Genomic DNA, 26792 nt, shown 5'->3' on the forward strand with positions numbered 1-26792 from the left:
TCCTTTTTGCGCTTACCTCCGTATAAGCGGCTTTCCAGCTGTTACCAGCTTGTCCAGTGGCTCGCCATGTACGTCTGTGGACTTGAGACAGAGAAGAGTTGACCACGAAGTGAGGGAGTCCGGTGAAGAACACACACACATACAAACAGACTCACACACACAACAATAAAACACACACAGAGAGACACACTCACTCACACAGATACACACACACACAGAGGTGTCCTTGTGGAGCGTGTGTGTGTGTGATTTTCATGAGTCCTCCAGAGCGCAGATCAGTGGCAGGTGTGTAAATCACTGCGCTTTAGTGGAGCTCCTGCTTTTACACACTTTAATCACAGCAGACCTGCAACAGCAGCAGTGGAGGAGCCTCCAATACAGCTGAGAGAGACTCTGTGAGCCTGACACACACACACACACACACACAGAGAATCTCTGGGCGAGGAGCAACAGGTCTGCTCGTAAACTGCAGGTCATGTCCTCGGCCCTCTACAGTTTCTCATAGGCAGCGCGGCCGTTAAGGCGTCCGGCAGGATTCACAGCAGGCCTTGGCTCGTGTGTGTTTTTATGGTCCTCCACAGCGCTGAGCTCTGCCTGAAACGACACACAGTATTTCCAAACGCTCTCCACCTCCATCAAGTGCAGAGAGACAGCTACAAGCCCACACGAAGAGGACAACTTAGAGTAAACACTGAGACCAGACACAATCTGCAGACAACCCTGCACAGAACTGTGTACATCATCATCATCATAATAATACAATAGGATCAAATTAATATCTGCAGATTCACGCAGAGGGATTATAGAAGAAGAAACTTAAAACATGAAATAAAGAAAATGCATTTGAACTTTTAATTAAGGATTGGATTGCAAATCAGTGTAGATCCACGAGTCTGTAAGTGTCATAATATATATCTACTAACTAAAAGACTTACAGTGATATTACTTTACACTCTGTGTTGTAAATAAACTACATAAACATTTGCATATTTGCTTATAACATTACTGAAATTAAAATAAATACTGGTAATATAAAAACTATAGCAATTTACCTGTTGTGGGGATTTTACTGTTGCTATGGAAACTCAGCAACTATAGGAATTGATCTGTTGTGGTGATTCTACAGTTGCTATGGTAACATAACAACTATAGTAATTGATCTGCTGTGGCGATCATACAGTTGCCATGGTAACACAACAACTATAGTAATTTATCTGTTGCAGCGATTCAACAGTTGCTATAGTAACACAACAACTATAGTAATTGATTTGTTGTGGTGGGTGATTCTATAGTTGCTATGGTAACACAACCACTATAGTAATTAAATTGCTGTGATGATTCTACAGTCACCATGGTAACACAACAACTACAGTAATTGATCTGTTGTGGTGATTCTACAGTTGCTATGGTAACAGTTACAGTTACAGTAAGCTTACTGTAGTATATTACACCACAATACACCACAGTTTATTACACCCAAACACGTGCAGGATAAAGGGATGAAGGGGAGAATGTTCACTTTTAGTGAGTTTTCTTTTTAATGGATGTATATTAATACTCAACAGATCCATATTGCTACTAGTGCCAGAATTAGTGCCAATAAGTGCATGGATTGGTTTGAAAGGCCTCAGTGACCTCTTTTGTGCCTTTATTTCTGTGGTCAAAAAATTCTTCATTTGCATGACATTAAAGAGTTCATTGGGAGTGTGTGATTTTATAACGCAGACAAGCAACACTGACCAGCAGCCTTCACACACTAGTGTTAACACTGAGTGTCTGTACAGTCAGTCAGATCTCTCCTGTGTCCTGCATTCATGTCTCCTTCTCCAAAAGCCGTGTTGATGAGAAATAAAGTGACGTGTTTGCTCTGATCTGCGCCTGACTCTCGTCTGAACTGGAAAAGCGAAGCATGTGTGATTTCTCATGCAGAGCGCACGTTGGAGAGGAGACAGCGAAAACAGCGGAAAATTGCAATTGTCAAACGCACGGCAGTGTTAGACAAGACAATGGCAAATAAACGTGCTCTTCTGGACGGCCACATCTGGGCCGTGTTAGATCTTCAAGGCCAGAGCTGCAGATCCAAAACATTAAAAGTTCAAATAAACATTAAACAGGATTTTAAGTGCCATTACGGCGTGGAGGAGAGCGCTGCCTTTGTCTTCTCAAAGGGTGCTGCTTCAGATAATCACTCTGATTGGGCCAGTAATGTTTCCCATGTGGCGGCGCTGCTCTCCGAACCCTCATATCCCTCTGTGTGTGTGTGTGTGTGTGTGTGTGTGTGTGTGTGTGTGTGTGTGTGTGTGTTTGGGAGAAAGACCCGGATGTGTGTGAGAAGTCAGCCATCATTCCTGCTCTCGCTGTCTCCAGGTCCCTGAAGCAACAGTTCATGCAAAACACTGAAACTGTACTTATTAAAGCTACTGAGGATTTCCAGAGCTAAAGTAAAGTAACCTACCTGCATTCTCAAATGAACATATATGAACAACTGATTCAGTGACACTGATTCCTTTCGGAAACCAATCAGCAAATTTGAAATCATGATTCACTCACCGATTTGTTGAGGATGAATTTGCATTTTCAAATTCAATGACTCATTCACTGATTAAATTCACAATTAATCAGAGCTTTTAATGAATCATTTAAGCGAATATTTCAATGAATCATTGACTGATTGAACTAGGAATGATTCAGAGTTTTTAATGAATTGGTTGAGTGAATAATTCAATCACTTATTCACTGATTAAATTCGAAATGAATAAGAGATTTTAATGAACCAGTTGAGTGAATGATTCAATGCCTCATTGACTGATTAAATTCACAATAAATCAAAGTTTTAATGAATTTGTTGAGTGAATAATTCAATGACTCATTCACTGATTGAACTAGGAATGAATCAGAGATTTTAATGAATCAGTTGAGTAAATAATTCAATCACTCATTCATTGATTAAATTCTGAATTAATCAGAGTTTTTAATGAATCATTTAAGTAAATGATTCAATGACTCATTGACTGATTAAATTTGGCATGAATCAGAGTTACTAATGAACCGTTGAGAGAATAATTTAATGATTCACTCACTAATTAAATTCAGAATGAATCAGAGTTTTTAATGAATCAGCTTAGTGAATAATGCAATAACTAGTTCACTGATTGAATTCAGAATGAATAAGAGTTTTAATGAATCAGTTAAGTGAATGATAAAATGGCTCACTCACTGATTGAATTCAGGATGAATCAGAGATTTTAATGAATTAGTTGAGTAAATGATTCAATGACTCATTCACTGATTGAATTAGGAATGAATCAGAAATTTTAATGAATCATTACATAAATGAGTCAATGACTCATTGACTGATTTAATTCTTTATGAATTTGAGATATTAATGAATCAGTTGAGTGAATGATTCAATGACTTATTTATTGATTGAATTCGGAATGAATCAGAGTATATTTAATGAATCAGTTAAGCGAATGATTCTATAACTCATTGACTGATTTAATTCTTCATGAATTAGAGATATTAATGAATCAGTTGAGTGCATGATCTAATGGCTCATTTACTGATTCTGAAGGAATCCGGTTTTTTAATGAATCAGTTGAGTGAATGATTCAATGACTCATTTATAGCCATTTATGAGCTTTGCTAAATGATTCAGTCCTTTTGAACGAAACAGTTAAATGAATGATTAATTGATTCACTGGTTCATTCCATCTGCTCTGTATCCTCATCTAACCAATGCCATTGACCATAACCAAACTGCTTAGTGTGATTTCACCAAGTATGTTGATCCTGGAACAACATTCCAGTCAGCCAATCAGAATTAAGGGATACGTTTACAGTTTAAGCTTACAGTTAGGATTATTCCATTATTCCCATCTGATTTTGGGATTATTATATAGTTAGGGTTGGGTTTAGGGGTCACATTTCCAAACAAAAATAACGTTCACAGATCAACATAGATTATAATCCAGGATCACAACAAAATCAAGCAACCCTACACTAATGCAGACACAGCCTCGTGTTCTTCTATGAATAAACAACGCTTTCATTCATAGCTCTGCAAGCTTTTTGCTTAGAATATAAAAAGACGTCACTGCAGTCCTCCACTGTAGCCTCATTCAGATGAAATCAAGATAAGAGTGAGCGCTTGATTATGCGCTGGGGTTTGGGACGGAGCCGCACTAGTAGATGCATGAATCCACAACAGGTGCGGGTGATTACAGCGTTCATTACATCATCCGTCCTTCCAGACGTACGCAAACACACAAGCTGACTTGGCATGGAGCGAGCGCAGGGATATCCAGGAGCAGGTTTTTTCCCGTGTTTTCCGAGTGTCATTCTCGATCACGGCAGAAAGTCCTGGCAGGCTTTGAAGCTCCACAAACACCGCCTCTCCGGCTGCCCCTGATGCCACATCCAATATTCTGATTGCAAGACGTTTCCCGGATTCAGATTGTGTTTGTCGGGCAAGAAAGCAACCGTCTGCAGATTGTATATCAGAGAGCAGACGTCCTAATTCAGCATCACACTTCACTTAGAGGCCTTCAGGTGGACTGAGGTTTCTCCTTCATTGCGATGAGTCTGGGGAGGAGTACTCTGGATTAACAACACACGGTCACAGCTCAGTAATTCAGCATTAGACAGGGTTAAATGTTGGTGAATATAGCTGTGACTCATTGCATGATCAGTGTTGGAGGTAACCAGAAAATGTTAGGAGAACATGGGTAGAACGTATTGAGACTGTATGAGGAACGTGTGGAAAATGTTTGGACAATATATGAATTATGATTTGAGAATGTGTGGAGAATATTTGGAAAACATTTGGAAAATGTATGCAGACCGTGTATTTAACATTTGGAGAACATGTTAAGAATGTTTGGAGAACGTATAGAGAACTATTGGAGAACATATAGAGAACGTTCGGGAATGGGTGGAGAACATGTTGAGAATTATTGGAGATCATATGGAGAATTTTTGGGGGAAAATGTGGAGAACGCATGGAGAATGTTCAGAGATTGTATCTGGCCATCGCTCAGGTTCTAGAGCTGCAGATGAAGAGGATCTGCAGTGATTTACGAGCTCCTCCTGCAAGTCTCAGTCTGGGTTTTGTGGCTCTTCTGAGGTTGGCCAAACATCTGCCTTCAGTGCGGACACAAATGCGCAGGAAATACCCGTCAGATGATGTAAACAGACGGGCAGTTATGACTCTATCATACTGTAATTCTGCAGGAAGTTGAAGCTGTTCCTCAGAGATCTGCTCTGCGTTCTGGAGTCTGGAATGTGCTGCCATTAAGACGATTGGTTTTCACGAGCGTAATTCACAGCAGACATCGCTCATAATAACACAGCTCACTCAAATATGCTGGAGAACATGCAGCTTACATTCGCATACTGTTACTTGAGTTATGAAGACGGTGTTTCTGGATGCTCTCTGACGCTTGTTCATTCATTAATGTTGAGGGAATGTTCAGCTTCACATTCGGAAATCACCTAATGTCCTGGACCATATGATGATACTACTAATAACATTAATAATGATGATAATAATAATAATAATAATAATAATAATAATGATAATTATATTCATGATAATGATAATAATGATAATGATAATGATAATAATAATATTAATAATAATAGTAATGATAATTATGATAATAATATTAATAATGATAATAATGATAATAATATTAATAATAATAATAATAATGAAGATGATAATTATAATAATAATAATTATGATAATAATAATAATTATTATTATTATGATAAATATGATAATTATTATTATTATTATAATGATGATAATAATAATAATAATTATTATTATGATAATGATAATATTAATAATATTATTAATAATAATAATAATAATAACAATAATAACAACAATAATTATAATAATAATAATGATAATAGTAATATTAATAATAATAATATTAATTGTTATTACTATTATTATTATTATTAAATAAGATTAATAAGATTATTATTTGTTTTTATTTCCATATTTTCAAAGACACTAGCAGATTACTGTGGTATAAATCCAACACTACAACATACAACAGAGAGATCGACTTAGTGTGTCACTTACCTGCTTAATAATGATTTGATCAGCTGTAGTTTAAAAGTACACTGAGTTTTTCTTCTCTTAGGGTTTAATATGTGGTCTGTGTCGCCATCTTGTTGTCACTGCTGTTTTGAGGACATTATAACAGAGTAAATGACTAACGGTATCTCACACACACACTTCTGGATTTAAACCTCTTTTAATAGAGATTTTTGCATAATTGGTGCTCTTTAAAGCTCTCTAAACTCCTATATAGATTGGTAGAGTGAGGAAGACAGATAATAATGCTGTCGGTCAGTGGTGTGAACATTTCTGTAGAGTGTGTATGAGTCAAAGTGTAATTGCGGAGAGGTGTGTGTGTGTGTGTGTGTGTGTGTGTGTGTGTGTGACACACTGTTTTGTTGTCTCTTAAAGAAGACGAATGGATGTGCATCTGAACCTTGACTGTGCCATAATTTCACCGCGTCTTATTAACTGCAAAGTTTTGTGTCCTTGTGCGACTGAAATGAGTTTGTGTGTGTGTGTGTGTGTGTGTGTAAATCAGCTGACACACAAACACGTGTATAAAATTTACTGCGACTGCTCACATTTGCTGCCTCATATCTTACTATTGCTGTATCCAAAAGCGCCCCATGTATCATTGACTATTCCCTACTTTACAAAAAATCTCCATAATCAGCATTTTTTTCTGTAATTTGTGATTCATGTTTTTATTTCCCTCATTTATTTATGCTTTTGAATCACATTATGCAAGCTTTATCTATTTTTTAGCCTTGAACAGTGTGTATAAAGTGTGTTTTCTGCACATCTGTAATAGATTGCTATATTGTCTGGGTTGGTGTTGTATATTACGCTACAGAAACCTTATATATAACACAATGTATTTGAAATGAAAGGAAGATGTGCTGTAACTGCAGACTGTCAGCTTTAATTCAAGGATATTTACATTCAAATCAGGTGAACGCTGTAGGATTTACAGCCGTCTGCATATGTGCCTCCCACTTGTTAAGGGTCCAAAAATAATCAGAAAATTGGCTTCTCAGCATGGGCAAGTGTGTGTTATTCCCTCATTAACCCAATTACAATCAGACCCCCTAGTTTTTTGCAATTTTTTAGTGATTATCGGCAATAAAAATGACTTTTTTTGAGGTGGTAATTCACAGAAATTTGCAGACAATTTCGCAATAGAATAATATAAAATAATAATAATATTAAAAATATTTTATATAATATAATATAATATAATATAATATAAATATAATATATATAATTGTGTCAGTATATATGAAGAGTTCAGAAGCAGAACCCTGTAAGGCCCCGTTCACACTAGTGCGTTTTAGTTTTAAAACAGCGTTTTAGATCAAAAACGTTCTGCGTCCACACTACTGTTTCACCTAGCGTCTCTGAACATATCTCCGTCCACACTACGCCACCAAAAACGTATATCACGTGACCATTGGCGCACTCTGGGCATGCGCGTTCTAGTATAAACAGGAAGCATGCGTCTCGCTCGGCATTTGGTTATTGTTAGTCAACAAACGCCGGTTGAACATTAAACTCGATGGCAAAGAAAGCAAGAGAGGTATTTTTGTGGACAGACGACGAGGTCGAGTTGTTACTAAACGTAAGAAATTAATAACTACACAATGGCGCCTAAAACAGACAATAGTGCAAACAACACTCCCATTTCTGTGTCCATGTTGTTGTTTACAGTGAAGGCTGGTCTGCTGTCTCCTGGTAGCGTTAAAGCCATGTGTTATAGTCATGTGATAGGGACTTGACGAATAAGGGAAGGATATGCAATGACACAAAAGCCCCAATCAGGTAGTGAATCTCAGCAGCCCCGCCTCCGTTTCAAGATGTCTCCGTTTTGAATGCATGTACACTCCTGACTGTACAGTGTGTTTTCCTCTTCCTATAATGCACAGAGTTTTGAGGTAAGGGACGTTTTCATTTTCATTGTATTTCTTTTGATTCGATTCGCGCCTTCTGATTGGTTCTCGGGATATAGCGGCTTCTGCCAACAAACTGTTATTTCTGAATGCGTGCCTAAAGCGTTCACTCAGTGTCATTATCTAATTTTTACTAGAAGTGGCGTTACGCGGATTTTGCATCTGAACTCTTCAAATATTTATGGACCTAACTGCACATCACTATTTAGGCTTAAATTAAATTGTTGCATGACATAAATATATATACACTGATTAAACACTTCTGGATATATTCACACACTGCTGACACACACACTGGGTTTAACCCCTTTATTATAGTGGTTTTGCATAATAGGTGTCCATTAAATAATACAAACCAACGTTTTCTGATTTTATTTAGTCAACATTTATTTTAATGTGTTGTTTAAAATAAAATGTTGAAATTGTTGTTTCAGTTTTGGTCATTTTACATTGAGAAGCTGCTTTGAAAACAATCAAGCAATCTGTGTTGTTGAAGCACTGTGGGATAAAACAGGCTGGAGTGAAGAAAACATCCCCTCAATGTTCTCATTTGGTTCCTCCAGAAAATCCCCATCAGGCCGTGTGTGTGTGTGTTTGTGTGTGTGTGCGGTGTGTGTTTTCTGCAGATCTGCTCTCCGTCGGGTGTGTTTTCTGCTGTTAATGGTGCTGCTGCTGCTGCTGTACGCTGTGTTTTCTGCTCTTCTGCTGTTAATTGTGCTGCTGGGCTTCAGCCTCAGTAAATCAGCGGCGTGCGCAGTGTGTTCAGGGCCGCAACACAGTCTCTTTCAATACTCACACACCAGACAGAATGTGTAGCCGTCGGCCAGCTCAGGGGAACCAACACACACACACACATTCAACAGCACACAAACAAACACACATATACATAGAACATACAAGAACACACCACACACACACACACACACACACACACACACACACACACAGCGAGACCGTAACACTACTTTACACCAACACAAACAGGCCTCATTCTCATGTCATGATCATTTGTTTATCTGAGCAACTGGACAAACATTTTGCTGATTATTTTGTCAATTAATCAATTCATCATCAAACTAATCTAATCAACTGGATCGATTAATCAATCCATCCATCCATCCCTGCAAACATCCATCATTAATCAATCAGTTCATTCATCCATTAATCCATTCATCAATCAAATAACCAACCAAATCAAGACAAATCAACCAAATCAATCATTCAATCAATCAATCAACCATCCAACCAATTAAATCAATTAACCAAACAACCAAGCAACCAATCAACCAACCAACCAACCAACCTATCAATCAATCAATCAATCAACTAACACACCAACGAACCAATCAATCAATCAATCAACCAATCAATCATATAATTAACCAAATAAGTCAACCAACCAACCAATCAAAACAACCAAGCAGCCAATCAATCAATCAACCAACCAACACACCAATCAACACGCCAACCAATCAACCAATCAATCAATCAATCAACCAACACGCCAACCAATCAACCAATCAATCAACCAACTAATCAACCAATCAAATCAATCAACCAATTAATCAATCAATCAACCAAACAACTGACCAACCAATCGATCAATCAACCAATTAATCAATCAATCAATCCGTCTTTCAGTATGACCGTTGCATGTTATAAGCACAATAACTATGCCAGCTGAAAAATCCAGCTTGGCTGGTTTTAGCTGGTCGACCAGGCTGGTTTTAGAGGTGTTTTGGCCACTTCCAGGCTGGTTTCCAGCCATTTCCAGCCTGGTATTAGCTGGTCAGGCTGGGAGATGACCAGCTAAAACCAGCTTGACCAGCATAGCCAAGCTGGGAGTCCAGCCAAAACCAGCTATATCCAGCTTAAACCAGGCTGGTCAAGCTGGTTTTAGCTGGATTTGGCTGATCATTTTCCAGCCTGACCAGCTAGGACCAGGCTGGAAATGGCCAAAACCCCTCTAAAACCAGGCTGGTCGACCAGCTAAAAACCAGCCAACCAGCCTAGGCTGGTTTAAGCTGGATTTTTCAGCAGGGTATGCGTCCCTCTGTCCCTCATTATTAGACAACCCAGAGTTCTCAAAGTTTTGATCAGGTTTACTTCCAGCTGCTTTCACAGGTTCAGTTCTGCAGTCAGCGGATGTTAGAAACATTAGCATAACACATTATTTACACAGTGTTTATGACATTTTGAATTAAAATGTTCAGAGCACATTCAAAACTAACAAGCAGGCTTTCTGAACATGAGAGTTCAGCTTGCAGAAATGGTGTTTTGCTAACTCAGTGGAAATGTTTGACCTTATTTTCCCTCATTAACATGTGGAGAATCAAGACCAAACCCATTACAGGCTTATTATTCCAAATAAGCAGAGTTGATCTCTTGTTTTGGGTAATTTAAGGTCAAAATAAGAAACAAAAAGTGTTGTGTTTTAATTAATAGAGACTCTAGATTGATGTCTCCATAAAACATCTCTATTTTCACAAGTTTCAAAGAGGTTTAAGCCAGCCCGCGAGTGTAGAGATTAGCGGGAGAGTTTCACTCAGGCGGATCGTCGGACAGCCTCCTGCAAGGGTCCTTCAGTCTCCCGGAAGCACGGCAGTGTTTACAGCGGTGTGGAGCAGCACGTGTGTGTGTTTGTGTGTGTGTTTTGAGCTCAAACTTACCGGTTTTGCCGACGGTGAACATCATGAGGGTGGTCGGGCTCATCAGGTAACGGGACACGGCGATCAACACACAAACAGATAATAAAGTGAACTGACAGCATGTGTTTATACGTGTGTGTGATTATGTGTGTGTGTGTGCAGTGGCGGCAAGGACAGCTGCTTTAACATGCTGCAGTGTGTGTCTGCCGGACACTCTATAGTCGCTCTGGCAAACCTCAGACCTGCAGACCACGGTGAGGAGAACACATATATATATATATAACACCAGCCTCCTTCTCATCATCATCATACAATGGGGTTCATAACTAATAAAGACACGTCATTGTAAATACTTGTTAACACAAGTGACAGCCACGTGGCGTCGGCGCAGACAACATTTCTAACCGGCATGCATCGCTTTAAGACGATCGATCTGCGCAGCTGCAAGAAGTCGGAACACACCTATTAACAGCCTAACAGACTCCTCCTACTCACAATTTCAGTTTGATGTCATAGCGATGACAGCTGGAGGGGCGTGGTCGAGGCGTAGCAACCTGGGGGGTCAGGGGCGTGGCTGTCCCCCTCAGTTTTAGAGACAGACCATTCAGAAACAGGTGATTGAGAATACAGCTGGCCCTCCCACTTTTATAATGTCCACTCCCCTGGGCGTGGTTAAATATGATAGCCACGCCCACTACCTAAGAAATATGGTACAGTCTAGATGGGATACACGGCCGGCCGGAAGTGCAGTATGCACATCAATATAGCAGCATTTGTTTATGACACTGTATATCCATAATTAATATGTTTACAGTACTGTGACGGTTGGGTGGCGGTCGACATTAATAAAATCATCATATTTTTGTAATTGATATTTAATATAATGATATTTTTAATGCCATACACAGATGAACACTCCTCCTTTTTACTCCAGCACTATATTCTCTGAGCTCTGACAGTCCCTCTGTATATTGAGCTCTTGTTGTGTGTACTGCCTCTGCTTGTTGAATCGCTGAATGCCTCCTCAACTGTAATTGGCCAGAAGCGTGCGCTGAATGACTGAGTGTAGGTGACATCTGCTTGTGTTGTGTGTCAGCGGCTTCAGATGAGCTGGACAGCTACATGTACCAGACTGTGGGTCATCAGGCTGTGGATCTGATAGCAGAGGCCATGGGTTTGCCGCTCTACAGGCGCACTATTGAGGGCTCGAGTGTGCATATCGACAGAGAGTACAGCCCCACTGATGGAGACGAGGTGGAGGATCTCTATCAGCTGCTCAAACACGTCAAGGTAAAACCAGCGTGAGAGTGTGTGTGTTTGTGTGTGCGCTTTATTGTTAACTTGGTTTTGCAGTGATTGCATCAAGTTTGTGAATTTTATACGTTCGCCGGCCACTTTATTAGGTACACCTGACTAGTATCGGGTTGGACCCTCTTTTGCCTTCAGAACTGCCTTAATCCTCGGTGTTGTAGATTCATCAAGCTGCTGGAAATATTCCTCAGAGACTCCATATTGTCATGATAGCATCACACAGTTGCTGCAGATTTGTCGGCTGCACATCCATGATGCCAATCTCCCGTTCCACCACATCACCACCACATATTTCCTCTTTGTCGGAGCATTCTCTGTAAAGCCTAGAGATGGTTGTGTGTGAAAATCCCAGTAGATCAGCAGTTTCTGAAATACTCAGAGCAGCCCGTCTGGCTGCAACAACCATGCCACGTTCAGAGTCACTTAAATCCCCTTTCTTCCCCATTCTGATGCTCGCTCTGACCTGCAGCAGATCCTCTTGATCATGTCTACATGCCTAAATGCAGTGATCTGCTGCCCTGTGATTGGCTGATTAGAAATGTGCGTTAACAGGCAGTTGTACCTAATAAAGTGGCCACTAAGTGTATGTTTATTTTATTTTTTGTCGGTATTTTCTTTTCTATATCTCTTTACATATTATGCAAATAGATATACAATTATATTTCATTATTTCAGTTTTATTGACTGTTTTGATTTTTTGTGTGGGATTTCTGCTGTGATATAATTTGTTTATCAAACGGTTGTAATTAAGTGAAAATGTAAAATATTAATTGTAAACTGTAATTAACATTTCAACAGTTACTCTTATTTGTTTGTTAGAGTGCTGCTAAACTGTGGTTTACAGCGAATAAACTTATCAAACAGTGATGTTTCTGTGATATTCCTTAAAAATACACAAAATAATTACGTGAATAATGTTTCACAATTTTTGATGAAATCACTGCAACAACAAGTTAAAACAAATGAACAAAATGCTTAAATGATGATTAAATAAAATATTAATAGATATACATAAGGGAAATATTGAAAAACATATATGCAATAAACATAAAATAATTATATGAATAACATTTTACAATTTTGACAAAATCCCTGTAAGAACAAGTTAATACAAACCCAAAAGATAATAATCATGATTAAATAATGTGTATAAATTTAAACAAGGGAAATATTGAAAAAAATATATAATAAATATATAAAATAATTACATGATAACGTTTCACAATTTTGAGGAAATTACTGCAACAAGTTAAAACAAATTAATCACTTTATTAAATCAAATGTATATACAGTGCTCAGCGTATTGAGTTCAGTCCATTTGAAAATTAATATTTTCCTCCATTTCTCAGTGTATTTTGATGCATTTGAACAAAACAAATTTAATAAACAGATATATTTATTAAAATAATATTTTAGTGACTTTACAGCCAAAGCTTTGCAAGCTCCATTGGACAACACACCAGCACTATACCTCTTTGGTACAGAACTGAACAAGACACTTGATCCTATTTCTATAAAGAGACTCAGCATCATCTCCTATCCAGCAAAAAAATGCATGGAACCAACAAAAACTTCCAACATTTGAACTGTTCATAAAACTCTTGAATGAAGCAATGCTCTTGGAACAATATACATACTACTTAAAAAACAAAGGGGATGCCTTTCAAAAAATATGGATGCCTCTAATGATCCTCTGACTCTATGAACACATCTGATGTATTTTCACAATATGTGTGACTTTAACCACGGCATAACTTTGTGTATTATTATTTTGTATTTTGTTTGTATGTTTATTTATTTCTTTATTATTATTATTTTTTTTTTTTTAATTCTCTTTGCCTTTTGCTGCTATACTTGTCTACTGATACATTTGTCTTTGCCCTTTTTTTGTTTACGTTTGTATGTACATAAAAAAAAATTAATAATAATATTTTAGTCACCAAACATACCTAGAAATTAATCAAGAATCAAGAATACAATTAAATTCAAGCTAAATATTGCAAAATAAATTACAACCTACAAAATCTCAAAATTTCTCTGTTTTTGCTTCTCTTGATTTTTCCTCTTGTTAAATGTGTATTTAATATTTAAACATAAAATTTCACAATTTTGATAAAATCACTGCATAAACATGCTAATAAAAATCTAACAGAGTTAATCATGATTAAATACATGCATAATGGCTAAATAAATAAAATAAATAAATAAAATAATGGAAATATTTAAACATATATAATAAATAAAATACTTATAAAAAATAATATTTCACAATTTTGATGAAATAACTGCATGAACAAGCTAACAATAAAAACCTAGCAGAATTAATTATGATTAAATAAGTGTATTTAGATATAAATAATGGAAATATGAAATTTATATAATTAATAAATAAATAGGATAATGAATAATATTTCACAAGTTTCATGAACTTGTGTGAGCGACCTATTAAAACACAAACATAATTAATTACGATTAAATAAAATGTAAATAAGGGAAATATGGAAAAACAAAACTAATAAACATACAATAATTGTATTTATATTTCAGTGTAATTATAGTGTTAATATTAAATTAATGTTTCAGTGTATGCAAAGAAAGAAGCAGAAATTATTTTCAACATTTCAGTTTTGTAGCGCATTAATAATAATAATAAAAACTGTGCTGGAAATGTATATATATGTGTGTGTGTGTGTGTGTGTGTGTGTGTGTGTGTGTGTGTGTGATGGCATTTTGATCATCAGTCCAGCTTTGATGAGCAGAAGAGAATGCTGAAAATCCAACAATAATTCATATGCATGCACAGAAATAATGTCCTGCATATCTGTTCTGCATGGCTCTCACAGCGCTGGAGAAATAAAAAAGGCACATATTAATAATGCAGAAAGAAAGATGCAGGGCTTTTGTGTCGATCTGCTGAAACTTTTCTCTCTTATTAAACTGTGTGTGTGTGTGTGTGTGTGTGTGTGTGTGTGTGTGTGTGTGTGTGTGTGTGTGTGTGTGTGTGTGATGAAGAGTGCTGAAACTCCTGATGTTTGACAGAATTAGCGCGCCGGTTGATTAGCGGAGGCTGTTCTCTGATTGGCTGACAGGCCGGCTGTGATAATGAGCTGTTAAAGCTCCACACCGCAGAGTCGGAGGCTTTAAGAGATTCTTCCAGCACTTTGACTTAATTAGATGTTGTCTTTTGAGCAAATGACACGCCAGCGTGAAGGCAGGCTGCTGTTCTGGGTGTGGCTCTCTCTGTGTGTGTGTGCGTGTGTGTGTGCGTGCGTGTGTGTGTATGGTAGTGCGACACTGCCATCTACGGCCGAACTCTCTCTCTGCTCCAGAATAAAGCTGTGTGCAGGATACAGTTATTAACCTTCCTGTTCAGTTTCAATTCTTTAATATTTCTTCCACATTTCTGTTTAACAGAGAGACTTTTCTAATCATCACAGTGTTAAAAACTCATCTCTAATAACTGATGTCTTTTCTCTTTGCCATGATGACAGCACATACTATTAGACTATGTCTTTTTAATTTATTTGAAAATGTTAATAGATTTGTCTATATTTGACCCAATATGGGGTGGATTACTATAATGATACGATAATAATGATTGTGATTATTATTAGTATTATTGTTACATTATTATTATGTTATTATTATTATTATTATTAATATTATTATTATATTACTAATATTATTGCTATATTATTATTATATTACTATAATCATGGTTACATTATTATTATTATATTACTATTATTGTTTTTTATTATTATTATGATATCACTATTATTATTGTTAGATTACTATTATTATTATTATATTACTATTATTATAATTGTTATATTATTATTTTATATAACTATAAATATGATTATAATATTATTATATTACCATTATTATGTTATGTTATTATTATTATTACTATATTATTATTATTATTACTATATATTACTAATATTATTGTTATATTATTATTATTATTATTACTGTGTATTATTACTATTATATTATTATTATTATTATTATTATTACTATATATTACTATTATTATTGTTATATCATTTTTATATTATTATTATTACTATTATATTATTACTATTATTATTGTTAAATTATCATTATTATTATTATTACTATATATTACTATTATTATTGTTACAATATTATTAATAGTAGTATAATAAGTTTTCTATTAATGTATTAGCATGAACAAATAATTAACAATACATTTATTGCAGTATCTATTCAGTATTTATTTGTTAGCATTAGTTAACAAAAATAAAGTTATTTATTATTTATGTTAACTCATAGTGCATTAACTAATGTTAACTGTGGATGTCAATAACGCATCAGTGAATAATAAAACTATAATTAATAAATGTTTATTTTTAATTCATGTTAGTGAATGCATTGTTAAATACAGTAAAGTGTGATGTTATTATTATGTATTTTTCCAGCTCTAATATTGAAGCGTTTTGAATCCAGCAGATCAGCGCAAGTCTTCATGTATGTCTCTCTCTAATTCCTCTGTCTCAGATAATTATGATATCGTGGCACTGAGGTGGCGAAATATGATTTCAGCCGCAACCTTTCCAAATTAAAGGGAAAAAACTAATTCAGATGAAATGTCCAGTTGTCAAAGATGCCAGTGTCTATGAGCGTCTCATATGTATGGAAATCACTGCGCTGTTTCTGCATGCGTTTGACCTTTTTATTATTATTAGAAGTGATTTTTGTTTTGGTGCATTCGCTGATCAGCAAACAGCAGTGCTTTAGAGGAATGCTGAAGAATGGAGGATAATCTGCAGCCTGTGTCCGTGTGTGTGTGTGTGTGTGTGTGTGTGTGTGTGTGTGTGTGTGTGTGTGTGTGTGTGTGTGTGTGTGTGTGTGTGTGTGTGTGTGTTTAAAACAGAGGCTGTGTGTGAAATATCCTGAAACATCTCAGCATCTTCAGTGCAAACACTGTCTTAACATTAACACTGAGTTTCTTCACACTGCGCTCTTTAAAAGCAGAACCAAAAGGGGTTTTCATAGTGATGCCATAGAGGATCTATTTCACACAGTTATGAAAAATAATCTGGTTAAAACAGTAGTAGCTCTTTTTAAAGGCTTTATATTTAAAGTTTATTTAACAAAAGCATTTCCACCTCCCATTTTTCACTTAAACATATTCAAAGTCCAAAACCACTGAAGTGTGTGTTTTTTGTGAATTAAGGGATGTTTATTAATAATTTGGCCTTTTATCACTCGTTTCTCATGCAATACTTCAGAATACTACTGACGAATGTGAACAGTAGCGAAGTTTCTGTCAAATAATTTCAAAGTTCTTAAAAATCAAACTCTTAAATGCGAGTAAGATGTGTTTCCATCATCGTTAGAGTGGCCGACTGTAGTATTGGTAACCTAGCAACCAACAGTAAACAAAAGCATAATGGAGTCACATGGCTGTAATGTTCGCTATGCTTGCGTTTATTCGACAAATGCATTTCCCCCTCCCATTATTTACATTAACCCATTCAAACACAAGTCCAAAACAGTTAAGCAAGTGTTTATCGCAAATTAAGGGATGTTTATTAATAATTTGGCCTTTTATCACTCATTTCTCATGCGATACTTCAAATGCTACTGACGAATGTTAACAGTATCAAAGTTTCTATCAAACATGAACAAATTATTTGAAAATTCATAAGAAATAAACCTCGAAATGCAAATTAGGTGCGTTTTCATCATTGTTAGAGTGGCCGACTGTTGTATTGGTAACCTAGCAACCAACAGTAAACGAGGAAAGCATAATGGAGTCATGTGGGTGTAATATTTGCTTCGTCTGTGTTTATTCGACAAATGTGTTTCCATCTCCCGTTATTCACATTAACACTTTTACAAATAAGTCCAAAACAACCTGAAGCGAGTGTTTATTGAGAATCAGTGGATGTTTATTCGAATTTCAGCCTTTCCTACCCTCATTTCTCATGCGATACATCAGAATACTACTGACGAATGTAAACAGTAGCGAAGTTTTTAGTAAATAATTTTAAAGTTCGCAAAAATAAAAATCTCAAATGCCAATTAGAAGTGTTTCCATCATCGTTAGAGTGGCCGACTGTAGTATTGGTAACCTAGCAACCAACAGTAAACAAGAAAAGCGTAATGGAGTCACATGGTGTAATGTTCGATACATCAGTGTTGATTTCACTTTCTTTAACAGAAATGTCCAAAACCACCCGAAGCGAAGTCTATTTGCAAATGAAGGGATGTTTATTAAGAATGTGCGCTGGTTTCTCATGCGATACAGGATGGATGCTGTTATTCTGCACTGCTGTTTGAGGATTGTGTTCATGCAGGATGATTATTTCCGGCCGTTCTTCACTTCAGATGTTCAGGTGTTTTGTTCCACCGGTGTGTGTGTGTGTGTTTGTGTGTGTGTGTGTGTGTGTGGAGCAGACGGCTGGCCCCTGGGAGCCTCCATCGGGGCCCTGGCTCTCATCTTCAGAGTGCAGGTGTGTGTTTCTGAGGGACGGATCGATCGCTGCAGGTGTCAGGAGCAGCAGGGAAAATCAAACCCGTCTCTGATTACTTCCACATTACTGCTGAAAGAGAACATAAAAAGAAATGGAGAGCTTTAAACCTGCTTAATACATAAATGATGACCTCTCGGGTCACTCCCAGCACGCCTGCGGTCGATAGCACAGCTAATAGAGGAGCTTTACCTGCACGCGCCGCTGTCTGGGTGTGTGAGAGAGAGAGAGTTTATGTGTTTGAGTGAGCGAGCGAGTGTGTGTGTGTGTGTGTGTGTGTGTGTGTGTGTGTGTGTGTGTGTGTGTGTGTGTGTGTGTGTGTGTTATTGAATTAAAGAGAAAAGAGCATTGGTCAGAGAGTGTTTGGAAATGAATGCCAGCACAGGCTTTATGTCAGATGTGTGTATGATAGGGATGGGAAGATTAACCGATATGTATCGATACGCGGTTATGCGCGTTCACGATGCGAGTGCATCGGTTGAGCAGCAGAGGATGAATGAAATTTTGGAAGCAAATCGAGATGCATCGGTTTTTGCGAGATGCATCGATTTTTCCGAGATACAGCTTATATTTTTAATATAGAATGTATTTTTTATTTATTAACAAGTGTTGTCAACCTGTTTTTGGCGCATAATTTAATCGACCTACATAAAGTAAGCCTTAGCAACGGATTTGCGGATGTGCACACACTACAACTCAGTGTATCAGGTGTGCGGATGAAGCTAGTGGAGCGCCCTCAGAAAGCGCGAGAAGCAAAACAAACATATTCCCCAGTGAGTTTTAAATCTAAAGTATGGCAACATTATGGATTTAAGGATGGACGACATGACAGGACAGATGCAATTTGCAAAATGTGCCGCGCATCTGTAAAATACGCGGGCAGTATGACTAATCTGATATCTCACTTGAAGCGGCGCCACGGTATTGTTGTGGAAGCATTTTCCAGTGTTTCTGCATCCCCGGCTTTCGCACTGCTTCAACCAGCTCCAAAAGTGGTGAGAAAAGCATTGCAAGTTTTTTTTTCCATGCGCAACAGTTCTGCTCGCTCTACGCCAATAACGAATGCTATTGCATTGTTCATCTGCAAAGATATTCAGCCTAGTGTCACGGAGAACGAAGGTTTTAAACACCTCCTCCTGTTAATTTTTATTTAATTATAATAATAATAATATTAATAATAATAATGATAAAAATAATTGGGTGTCACGGTGGCACAGTGGGTAGTTTGACCACCTCACAGCAAGAAGATTGCTGGTTTGTTATATTTTTATTAGCCTGTTGTTTACAGTGACAGTGATGTTTCAAAGCAGCATAACACTGCTAGTTCACAACCTTAAGTTTTGAATAATCAGTGGCAAAATATATCTTTGTAAAACTTGTTTTCATAGTTGAAAAGTTAAATCACAATTCTTGTTGTGCAATGCAAAATTTATTTATGTTGAAAGAGTGCAAATATATACATATTTTTTTAATATATATTGCACTTATACATTCTGTTTATCTTGAAAATCCTTAAATAATATGTGCTATATGTTCTAAAATGGCCCTCTACTGTAAACTGACACTCTGGCTCTGAGAGAAGAGCCAGTTTGTAAAAAAAAGTCTTGGTTTTATTGGTTTATAAATAATCAAACTCATTCAATGGCACAGCATCCTCTTTCACATCATCTCATAAACTTGATCTAATTAGTGCTGAAATATCGCATCGTATCGTGATATGGGTGTGAATCGTATCGTGTTGCATCGCAATATGTCACAAATGTATCGCTAATATATCGGATCGTATTCTTTGTATCGAGATGCGTATCGGATCGGCATTATAGCTTAGATGCCCAACCCTAGTGTATGAGAAGCGTGTTTGTTATCCTCATGGGAACGTGTGTGTGTGTGTGAGTGTGTGTGTGTGTGTGTGTGTGTGTTTCCACTAACAGCCCCAGTGCCAGATAAAGAGTGTGGCCTAAAGCTCTTGTAATTTGTTTGTATTTTCCGCCTAATGCAGTTTGCTCAGTCTTGTTTAGTGATGATGGAAAGCGATAGGTCTTATCTGTGTTTGCTGAAGGCATGAGCATCTGATGGCGCTTCACTGGGGACGTTAGCATACTGCGCTAGGGCTGAACAGAACATTGGGAAATTATGCAACACCGCTGCTCAGTGTTGTGATAGCAGTGATTCTTGCGGTATGAAATTTCCCTGGAGATGTTTAAGCTGTTATTATTAGTATTAGTGTTGGTTCTTTAAACACAGTTGTATCAGTAAAGCATTTCCACTGCGTAATGCTGCTGATCCTTTTCACAACACCGAACAGACGTTTAGGGACTGAAGACACCAAGTGATGAACACCAAGCTTCACTGGAGTTCACCTGTGCTCAGCTGATGGACATGATCTGTAAAGGCTACACCTGTCTATATAAGGGCCCAGGGTTGACAGTGCATGACAAAGCACAAACCAAGCATGAAGACAAAGGAACTGTCTGTAGAGCTCTGAGACAGGATTGTCTGGAGGCACAAGGCTGGGGAAGGTGACAGAAACATTTCTGCTGCTCTCAAAGCTCCAGTGAGCACAGCGGCCTCCATCATCCGTCAGTGGAAGATGTTTAACCACCAGAACTCTTCCTAGAGCTGGCCGGCCATCTAAGAGATCGGGGGAGAAGGGCCTCAGTCAGGGAGGTGATCAATAACCTGATGGTCACTCTGTCTGAGCTCCAGCGCTCTTCTGTGAAGAGAGAAGAAACTTACAGAAGGACAACCATCTGTGCAGCAATCCACCAATCAGGCATCTGTATGGTAGAGCGGCCAGATGGAAGACACTCCCCGCCTGGAGTTTACCATCTGCAGGACTCTCAGAGCATCAGAAACTAAACTCTCTGCTCTGATGAGACTCAAACTGAACTGTTTGGAGTGAACGCCAGGCGATACGTGTAGAGAACAGCAGGCGGCGCTCATCAGCAGGCTAACAGCATCCCTACAGTGAAGCATGGTGGTGTCGGCATCATGCTGTGGGGATGTGTTTCAGCAGCAGGAGCTGGAAGACTAGTCAGGATAGAGGGAAAGATGAATGCAGCGATGTACAGAGACATCCTGAATGAAGACCTGCACAAGAGTGCTCTCCACCTCAGACTGGGGCGACGCTTCATCCTCCAGCAGGACAATGACCAAATATCAAAGGAGCGACTTCACAACAACTCGGTGAGTGGCCCAGCCAGAGCCCAGATCTAAATCCTATTGAGCATCTCTGGAGAGATCTGAAAATGGCTGTACACCGTCGCTTCCCATCCAACCTGATAGAGCTTGAGAGGTGCTGCAAAGAGGAACGAGCAAACATTCCCAAAGACAGCTGAGCAGAGCTCGAGCATCATATTCAAGAAGACTTGAGTCTGTAATCACTGCCAAAGGAGCATCAACAGAGTCTTGAGCAAAGGCTGAGAACACTGATGTACATCTGATTTATCAGCTTTTTATTTTTAATAAATCTGCAACAATTTCAAGAACTCTTTCTCCACATTGTCATTATGGAGGATTGTGTGTAGAATGTTGAGGAAATCAATCAACTTCATCCATTTTGGAATAAGACTGTAACATAAACACATGTTGAGAAAGCTAATAATTGACTAATAATATTGACCTTAAAATGGCTTTAACACTATTAAAAACTGCTTTTATTCTAGCCTAAATAAAACAAATAAGACTTTCACCAGAAGAACAAACATTAGAGGAAACACTGTGAACAATGCCTGAATCTGAGAAACAGCATCTGGGGAATATTTGAGAAAGAGAAGAAGAAACATGTGATATAATGGCTTTGTCCTGCTGATGTTGAGGGGTTTGTCTTCATCGGCGGGTCACTGATGCAGGATTCAGACTCTCAGTGTTGAGTTTATGGTCTGGTGATTATGTTATTATTATTATAATATATGTATGAGTATATCTGTGCTTCAGGAGGAGATGCATGTGGACGGCGTGTCTGTCGGAGCCATTCTGTCTGATTATCAGAGGGTACGAGTGGAAAATGTGTAAGTGACCTCTTTCCTCCCTCACACAGCAGACCGGGTTACAAAATATGCTTCTCTTACCGAGAGTTTTCATCGTGCTTCTAGTCCAAATATGTACAAACTCTTAAATCAAGAAGCATTTTCTAGACAAGCAACAAATGTAGTGTTGTTTTCAGAAATAACGAGTCAAAATGAAGAGAGTTTTTCCTTAAAACAAGCAAAATAATCTGCCAATGGGGGAAGCAGGATAATGGAGTATCATAGTTATAAGACCATGCATAATATGTGCTTTATAAATACTAGAAAACTGACAACATTTTAATGATAGACAGTTAACAAGACACAATTAATAGTGAAGAGTGTTGGGTACACTCTCAGAAATAAAGGTAGGCAAGCTGCCACTGGGCTGGTACCTTTTCAGAAGGTGCACGTTTGTACTTAAAAGGTCCATATTGGTACTTTCAGAGTTATATTAGTACCTAAACATTTTAAAAGGAACACTGTTGCACTTTTTAGTTACTAATATGCACCTTTGAGGTATTAATATGGACCTTTTAGGTGCAGATCTGTACCTTTTATAAAGGTACCACCCCAGTGACCGCTTGCATACCTTTATTTCTGAGAGTGTTGTATTTTGATTACTTTCCTAATTGCTTAGACTAAAAAGTAATCTGAATACTCAGTAATTAGTTTGATTAATTGACTCAATAACATTTAAAATCCCCATACACTACCTGACAGAAGTCTTGTGGCCTATCTGAGTTTTAGGAACAGCAGAGATTAACTGATCAATAAATCTGATCATGTCTTGATGTTGACTGATTTGATGAGGACAGTGCGCTCTGACTCTGCTCAGACTAAAGTCTCATCACTGAACTGAAATAATGTCCAGTATAGAATATAAAGTCCTGCTGCAGTTTTCATGCTTTCTTAATAAGAACAGTGTATTATTAGGCTGTATTTGTAAATACAGTAATGTAAAAGCATATTTAGGCTACTGCAGAACAACATACTGTTTTCATTGTAGCCGAATGTGTTTATTAAACTATTAATATTAAACTAATTTAGAGAGACCTTCTCTGATTGACTGCTAGCGTAACGATGTGGATGATGCACCTTTAGCTGGTCAGTTGAACACTTGTCATTTGTCTGTCTGCAGTTAACACACTTGTGAAAGATGCTTAGGCAGATTGCTTGCGTTTCTGCTTATACACGAAAACAACGTGTTGCAATGGGCATTGTTGCTGTCCACTCAGGAAATACAACCCGATTGGTTCACTCCGCAAATGTGCGGGCTGAGTGCGCACATACTTTGTTGCTTTTATACTTGACGCACCTACTGGAAACCCGAGCATTTCTCATGTGAGATTGCTGAATGTGCAGACGAATTTAGCAAATTAGAACAGGTTACTCAGTTAAATGCTGCAAGTAATGTTTATTCAGCAATAATTCTCCAGTACTGATAGCAGAACCGTTAACATCAGAGCTCATCGATACATCAGTCTTTAATAATGTAGCACTGATACTAAAAAACAGAGTTTCGGTAGCATCCCTAAACTAAACATGTCTTCCTTTACATTTGATCAAACACGTTTTAATCATTTTAATTCTTTATTTCTTGTACATTGTACTTTGTTTCTTTGATTCTTGTTTATGTAAAGCGCTTTGACTTAAGATTGCGTGTAGAAGAAAACATATTGACACAGCTAAGCTTCTTTAGTTTAACCGACCCTGCGCAGTCCAGCAGAACATCACTGTTTCGGTGTGCGTGTGTCTCAGCACATACCGCTGTCAGTCAGCTTTTGTTCCTCTGTGCTTAATGCTGTAACCCCATCTGTGTACCTGATGGCCCATAATGCCACGGGGCTAATCGCCCTAATGACTAGCGCTCTCCGTTTGACCCATGACGCTGTCGGCCACCCCGTAACATGAACCAGACAGAGATACATGAGATGCACTGCTCTGCATAACTACGCACACCCTCTGTTAAAGATGAATATTCTCGGAGAGTATTGCCTATATATACTGTATGTGTTTTGGTGCATTTCATCAAAACAGGTACCCATTAAAATAAGAGTTTGGTCACCGAGCATCTTTATTCTCTGCTCTTGACGTGTGATTTTGATCTCTTCTTTCCTCTGGGCAGGTGTGCAAGGCTGCAGCTTCAGCCGCTGGCCTACCTGTGGCGTCGAGACCAGGCCGCCCTACTCTCAGAGATGATATCCAGCGGACTCCATGCCATCCTCATCAAAGTGGCAGCATTCGGTGGGTAACACACACGAAACAGGCAGGAGTTAAGCTGTTCAGACGCTATTGAGGGGTTCTTTCATTTAGACAGGCTGAGAGTTAGATATCTGTTCACCACTTAAAGGCACAGTGTGTAATTTTGGCCACTAGAGGGCGAGTATTCACAACAAACAAAGGTGGGTTTTGATGACTGAGAGTGGAATCATGGGATTTGTAGTCTTCGTCGTCCTCCTAGACGTCTGTAGAAATCATATTTATTTATTTTTTGGCTGTAACTGTATTTTTAAATACGCAAATTTTAATAGAATTGACCATTTTTTAATTTCATGTTGGCCTCTAGAACCTGTATTTACAAACAAAGGCATGTTTAGATGACTCTGTGACTGAGTGTAGAATCATGGGAGTTGTAGATTTGATTATCCTCCTGCAGAAACCATGTTGACGCATGAGTAAAAGGTTCAGCACCTGTCATCATGGTAGTATAACAGCAACAGTATAATTACATTAATATATTATTAAGTTTCTATTATTAAACCATCACCTGTGGGTTGGATTTCCTCATGAACTCTAGAGTAAAGCAGAATTGTTGTTGCTGGATTTCTTGGCTCTGTCCCACAGCACACTAGGCCATAACAGGAGATCAGTTCTGTATCTCATGCAGTCTTATGTTCAGGTCGTGCAGTGATGCAGATTTTTGCTGGGTTCAGTTTTGAACTAACAAATGTAGGGCTGAGGGAAAATCTCAAAGAGTTGACCCCTGATCCACTGATTCTCATGTCATGTCTACATCTGCAATGATTTATAAGTGCCAAAGCACTGGAAAACATCATCTGCAGTGACATGCACAGCCAGAATGTGAACCTTACGTAAACTTTGGTGTGGAGGTACGTTTAGTCATCGTGCGGATGGCTGTTCTTCAGGTGATGTTTGTGTTGGATCACACAGGGTGTGCTGCTCTGATTGAAATCTCCTTTAATCCTTCAACTGGCAGCGTAACATGGGTGTAACATTGTCACATTATTACCACATCTTTGGTGTAACATCATTGTATCATCTTCTTAACATCTTTGTAACATTACCATAACACTGGTGTAACATCATTGTAGCATCACATCATTACTTTAACATTGGTGTAATGTCACCATATTATTACCTTAACGTCTGTGTAACATTGCCATATCATAACCTCAACACAGATGTAACATCATTGTAACTTTACCATTTCATTAACGTAACATTGATGAAACATCACCATTTCATTGCTTTAACATTACCCCAACATTGGTGTAACATCATTATAACATTACCATATCATTACCTCAACATTGGTGCAACATCATTGTAACATTACCATATCATTACCTTAATATCAGTGTAACATCAGTGTAACCTTACCGTATCATTACCTCAACATTGGTGTAACATTACCATATCATTACCTCAACATTGGTGTAACATTACCATATCATTACCTCAACATTGGTGCAACATCATTGTAAAATTACCATATCATTACCTTAATATCAGTGTAACATCAGTGTAACCTTACCGTATCATTACCTCAACATTGGTGTAACATTACCATATCATTACCTCAACATTGGTGTAACATTACCATATCATTACCTCAACATTGGTGCAACATCATTGTAAAATTACCATATCATTACCTTAATATCAGTGTAACATCAGTGTAACCTTACCATATCATTACCTCAACATTGGTGTAACATTACCATATAATTACCTCAACATTGGTGCAACATCATTGTAACATTACCATATCATTACCTTAATATCAGTGCAACATCAGTGTAACCTTACCGTATCATTACCTCAACATTGGTGTAACATTACCATATCATTACCTCAACATTGGTGTAACATTACCATATCATTACCTCAACATTGGTGTAACATCATTGTAACATTACCATATCATTACCTTAATATCAGTGTAACATCAGTGTAACCTTACCAAATCATTACCTTAACATTGGTGTAACATCATTGTAACATTACCTTAATATCAGTGTAACATCAGTGTAACCTTACCAAATCATTAC

General features: G+C 37.7%; 1 protein-coding gene across 7 annotated transcripts in view; it reads left to right on the forward strand.

Annotated features, from left to right (window-relative positions):
- Nucleotides 1-10609: 10609 nt before the first annotated feature.
- The window catches only part of dph6 (diphthamine biosynthesis 6), a gene marked incomplete in the record, with an annotated part of 75897 nt that continues 59714 nt past the window's right edge, over nt 10610-26792 (forward strand). For 4 of the 7 annotated variants that reach the window (NM_001442332.1, NM_001442334.1, NM_001442336.1 and 1 more), the window contains 5 exon segments: nt 10610-10740; nt 10836-10927; nt 11770-11963; nt 22427-22500; nt 24626-24744. In NM_001442332.1, the coding sequence (NP_001429261.1) occupies nt 10718-10740; nt 10836-10927; nt 11770-11963; nt 22427-22500; nt 24626-24744 (502 nt within the window). 7 annotated transcript variants of the gene reach the window in all.

The sequence above is a fragment of the Danio rerio genome, chromosome 17 (assembly GCF_052040795.2).
Source record: "Danio rerio strain M-AB ecotype USA chromosome 17, GRCz13ab, whole genome shotgun sequence".
In the NCBI taxonomy this organism is placed as follows: Eukaryota; Metazoa; Chordata; class Actinopteri; order Cypriniformes; family Danionidae; genus Danio; species Danio rerio.